Source organism: Herpailurus yagouaroundi, unplaced genomic scaffold, assembly GCF_014898765.1.
Source record: "Herpailurus yagouaroundi ecotype Mexico unplaced genomic scaffold, PumYag 140, whole genome shotgun sequence".
NCBI classification, from domain to species: domain Eukaryota; kingdom Metazoa; phylum Chordata; class Mammalia; order Carnivora; family Felidae; genus Herpailurus; species Herpailurus yagouaroundi.
In genome coordinates, this window is record NW_024412395.1 from 55734578 (window position 1) to 55740577 (window position 6000).

The 6000-nt window shown below is 35.0% G+C and overlaps 1 protein-coding gene across 1 annotated transcript in view; it reads right to left on the bottom strand.

The window, feature by feature from the left end:
• CHN1 (chimerin 1) overlaps positions 1 to 6000 on the bottom strand; it is a 206988-nt gene that overhangs the window by 132407 nt on the left and 68581 nt on the right. The window contains exon 4 of the mRNA XM_040475436.1: positions 1694 to 1725. Coding sequence (XP_040331370.1) covers positions 1694 to 1725 — 32 coding nt within the window. The remainder of the gene's footprint in view (positions 1 to 1693; positions 1726 to 6000) is intronic.

Below are 6000 nucleotides of genomic sequence, written 5' to 3' on the forward strand. Positions count from 1 at the left end.
GCAGTGGATTCATTTGTAGTATTCGGACAGGAAACACTGACAAAGAAAGAAAATGTTAGCGGTGACTGCTGATTAATACTAAAAACTAAAAACCACCTTGTATCTGTATGGTGACTTACAATTTACAGAGAACTTACACGGACATTACATCCTTTCAGTAATTCAAGGATAAGTGAACTGAGAGACTGCTCAAGTGAAACCGCGGTTTTTACTGGTATGAAAGAAACAAACGTCATTTGATTATGGAATGATACATTTAAGAGGCCCCGAAACGGCACCTTAATAATTTAGGAACTATACTAGCGGGTAAGTGCTGAGCTTCCGGAGTCTTTCTCGGGGGAACAGTTCTGTCTTTCTCAATTCAAGTCTTAAAACAGGTCATGATACAAATGTTCAAATCATAACAATCAGGGCAGCTAGGTCTGAAAGGAGATTCCAGGAATTCCTTATTCCCATATATTCCTCAGTCGTTCAGAACCAGGTCCATCAGACTCTGCTGGAGGCAAGAAGATGGTAACCTGTCCCTGGTGGTTGCACATTCCATTAGATTAGCATACTGGCGTTTTGTTTTACGTTGAAATGACATTAATTAATCAAATTGGTAAAAGTTAGTATTTATTTGTTTTTAAAAGCTCAATTAATTTAAAAGAAAATCTCATGAAAGGACACAAGTTTTGGAAAAGAACTTGACAACAAGGGCATTTAAAGAACTATGAAACTGTTCATAGCAGTTGAACCAAAATTTCAACCCCAGAAAGAGCTTTATGCGCTGTTTCTGATGGTGTTATTTTTAATAATATGGTTTAAAAGCAAACTAAATGCTAGAAGGAGCAAAGTGACGAAATCATGGTACAACTAGAAAAACCAGCAGTGGCTCCCCCCAACTTATGTGTCTGTGTTCTAGTCACAAAAGCGTTGGAAACTTAGACAGAATTTTGAAAAAAATTTAAAATATTTGCTATATACATCACCGTTTATCTGATACGATCGTAAGTCTTGAAAAACAAATGATTTTATTTGAAGAATGATGGGGTTCTTCATTTGTAGGTGATTTTTATTTTTCTTTCCAAAGGCCTATATTTCTCTTTTTTATATACATACTCAGAAAAACTAGTAGGACTTCAAAAATTATTACATTTTTCATAAAATAGAAAAATGCTCATTATTAATATTAAGTGGAAAAATCAGGCTGTAAAATTGTAATACCTAATTGTTGTAAAACCATTAGGAAGACAGAGCCTCAGAAGGTAATATTTCAAATTGTGAACATTAGTTATTTCTGCACAGCATAAATTCACTTTTAGAAAATCTGGACAATAAAGAAAAGTGTTACAAAAAGCCACCCATCCCACTGTACATACATATGTGAATATATATTGATACACTTAATATATACATACACACACAAATATATACATTTTCCTCATACACATCTAGTATTACTTATCTATATGAATTGCATCTGTATTTTAACATCATTCCATATATACATTTTTCCATGCTCTTTTCTTCTCTACACTTATCTTTATTTTCCATATTTTCACTAATTAGAAGAATTCTATTTCTAATGAAAAAAACAATTTAACTCAAACTTGAATACCTCCTTCATCTTGATTTTTACTAAAAGCATCCATTTACCTGCCTCTCTTACATATTCCAATCTATAAAATGTTTTCTCATAATCCATACTCACTCTCTTCCATAATACTTTGGTCTGTTTTCAACCTATTTGGGAAGAGAAAAAAAAGATATTTGTGAAAATGCAAATGTCCACAACCTAACTCAAAATTTTGCATTTTGTATTTGTGGCAAATTAAAGCATATATATATATAATTAAAGCATATGTATATAATTATGTATAATAATTATATAGTATAATATATATATAAATGTAATTAAAGCATATTCATATATATATATATATATATATATATACACATAGTTACACACACATATATATAATTACTCAGCCATAAAAAAGGATGGGATCTTGCCATTTGTAATAATATGGAGATATTATGCAAAGTGAAGTAAGTCAAAGACAAATACTATATGATTTCACTTATAAACAGAATCTAAAAAACAAAGTGAACAGACTCTTAAATACAGAGATCAAATTCATGGTTGCCAGAGGGGAACAAAAGGGAGGGGATGGGTGAAATAGATAAAGGGGATAAAGAGGTGCAAACTTCGGTTATAAAATAAGTCATGGAGATAATAGGGAATGTAGTCAATAATATTGTAGTAAGGTTGTATGGTGACAGATGGTGACTACACTTATTGTGGTGAATACCGAGTAACCTACAGATTTGTTGAATCAACATGTTGTATACCTGAAACTAATGACATTCTATGTCAATTACACTTCAATAATTTAAAAAAATAAAAAAAAAAAATAGGGAACCTGGGTAGCTCAGTTGTTAAGCAACTGACTTTGGCTCAGGTTGTGATCTCACAGTTCATGAGTTTGAGTCCCACGTCGGGTGAACTCATGCCGTGCTTTGGATGAGCTCCAGCCCCATGTCAGGTGAGCACGAGCCCCAGGTGAGCCCCGCTTCAATCTCTCTCTCTCCATCCTTCTCTCTCTGCCCCTTGTGGGATTCTCTCATTCTATCCCTCTCTCTCTCTCTCTCTGCCCCTTGGTCACTTGTGCCCTCTCTCTTTGTCTCAAAAAGAAAAAATTAAAAAATTAAATTACAGACATTTTAAAATTTTTACTAAAAAATTAAAAATGAAAATAAATATATTTATGCCAACATACACCAATAGAGGAATAAGTAAGCTGATTTATAGTAAATGCACAGCTTGGAGGAATGTGTAGCTCTACAGGGACTAACATGAAGAAGTCACCAAGACAAACCATTGAATGCAAACATAAGTTAGGAAATAATTATACAGTATGACACCATTTAGGAAAAGCGCATTTACATGTAACGCTTTAATATATGTTCATAGATATATAGAGTTGTGGAAAAATATATACCAAATTCCAGTGGTTTCCTTCCAGGACGGTTGGGGAGGAAATGAACTGATAGGTCCATTAGAAAGGCAAAAGAGAGGTTTTAGTATTATCTGTAATATAATTTTTTATTTCTTTTTTATACATTAAAATTTTTTCTATTGGAGAGAGAGTGAGCACAAGTGGGGGAGAAGGGCAGAGGGGGAGAGAGAGAGAGAATCTTAACCCAGGCTCCATGCTCCGCATACAGCCCAACATGAGGCTCGATCCCATGACCCTGAGATCAAAACCTGACCCAAAATTAAGAGTCAGATCCTCAACCGACTGAGCCACCCTAGCACCCCTGTAATATAATTTTTAAACAAAGAATGCATTCATGCATTGCTGATATAGCCGATATCACCTTTAAAAAGCAGAAATCAAGATTAACTTTTGTGTAATTTAATATTAGAGTCTTGGACACATTAGGATCTATTCCCTCAATGGAGTCCCTCAAATCGTAAGATCTTTGGCTGAAGGTAAAAGCTCTTTATCAAGCCTATGGGAATGAAGTAAAATGAAAGGAAAGTTCTTGAATACACCCTACTCATGGATGAAAATTCTCAACAAGTACAAAGTGGTGTGGCTGAGGAACTGGTGGCCATAAATGGTGTAGCAATCCAATGGTGTTACAACCCAAGACAAATAGTGATTATGTCCTACGTTAAATGCACAATAAGCTTCCACTGATTGCCTAAATAGTCATCTTTGTAACACAAATGATTAGGTTTTACATTGCTGAGTAATTATTTTGCTTTACTCAAGGATTTTCTGAATTAAAGGAAATTAGGTAATTTCCTTAGGATGATTAATATTACTGTTAAAATATGCAACAAGCCCAAAATAAAACTGACAAACCCATTGCACCTTGTCTGCATTTCTATAATGGAAATATCAAATAAAACAAGTTGTTTTTTGTTTTTGTTTTTGTTTTTTCAACGTTTATTTATTTTTGGGACAGAGAGAGACAGAGCATGAACGGGGGAGGGGCAGAGAGAGAGGGAGACACAGAATCGGAAACAGGCTCCAGGCTCCGAGCCATCAGCCCAGAGCCCGACGTGGGGCTCGAACTCACGGACCGCGAGATCGTGACCTGGCTGAAGTCGGACGCTCAACCGACTGCGCCACCCAGGCGCCCCACAAATAAAACAAGTTTAAACTAATTCTTTTTCTCTCTTATCTAGATAGTGAAGGGGTTCAGAATATGCCATTTTAGGGTAAGGATTATTTTGCACTGAAGGCGATTAAGAAACAGAGCATGGAAGAAACAATTAGCCTGCCCCCTTTCCAACTCAAGGCAGGGCATAAATTTCCCTTTGTAAAGGGGGGGGGGGGATAGCTTTACAACAAGGAAGAGATAACAGGGAGAGAAAAACACAATGACTCGGGGAACAACTCTTATCATCTGAGGTGACTTGAGTCTGCATAATAAACCTTACCAAACAACCCTTATTTACTAAACATTTCCCAGTCCCCTTCCCACAACTCACCCTAACCCCTCTAAAGCCCAAAACACTTCGGTCTGGTCTCTTCAGCACGCTTCATCATCCTTTGTTCAAGTGGTATAGAAGCCATAGGGTGAAACTGCCTCTTTGGGGTTTTCAATTACCTGCTGTGAGCCCCTCCTCCTGTGTGCATATGAAATAGACCTGTTGTATTGTTTTGCTTTTTTTTTTTTAAGTTTATTTATTTTGAGAGAGCCCGCAGGGGAGGGGCAGAGAGAGAGGGAGAGAGAGAGAATCCCAAGCAGGCTCTAGGCTGTCAGCACAGTGCCCAAAGCAGAACTCCATCCCACGAACTCTGAGATCCTGACCTGACTGAGCCAAAATCAAGAGCTGGACGTTTAACTAACTGAGCCACCCAGCCTCCCCAGAACTTTTCTACTGTTAATCTCTCTTTTGTCAGTTCGATTTGTTGCCCCCAGGCATTGAACCTAAGAGGATAAAGGAGAAGTTTTTCATTCCCTACAACAGCATTTAGATTTTTGCTGATGTCTAAGATGTCAATACTTAGGTGGTGAGCTGGAATAGTCTCTTCAAACGCATAGGATAGCATTACTCTGATACATAATCAAATAAAAAAGGGTTAGTAATATAAGTAATGATTATTAATGATCCCAACTGATTTACTTTCAAATACATCAAACTGGGAATCTAAATGTCATATGCAATAATAGAAATGTATTTATATGCTTATACAAACATTTGTATAAGCATAAGCTTCTAAGTTTCTAAAAAAATAATTAAAAAAAATTTTTTTTAACGTTTATTTATTTTTGGGACAGAGAGAGACAGAGCATGAACGGGGGAGGTGAGATCGTGACCTGAGCCGAAGTCGGATGCCCAACCGACTGAGCCACCCAGGCGCCCCACTAAAAAAATAATTAAAAAAAATAAAGTTCATAATAGTAGTTGAGGGACTTTTTACAGTCTGACATCAATATGACTAAGTAAGACCTGATTTTAAATTAGTACTTATGTTGAATTATTTGCTTTGCTTTCTCTAATTTTCTGTTTAGTTAACATTTTTTTCATGATACCATATCATGGGTAGGAAAAATGGCAAACAAGGGGAACAAAAAAGATTCCAACTAAAAATAAAAGATGTTCATAAAATGCTTTGTAGCTTGGCTGTCATACCTCAGAGAAAGAAAGTTTTAAGTTAATCTACCATTATTAAATATGACATAAAGTACAAAGTACAAGAATTCAATAAATAGACACCATTTTACAATATTTGAAATATCAATGGAATTTGTTACATTAACATTTACTGTAGTTTTATAACTAATGAACTACTTTTTTAATGATTATTTTTTAATATACAGTGTTATATATTTTCTTTACATATATACACATATATATACGTATACATATATATACGTACACATATATATCTATACGTATATATACATACAAATATATACGTATAGATATATATGTGTACGTATATATATGTATATATATACATACAGATATATACATATAGATATATATGTATA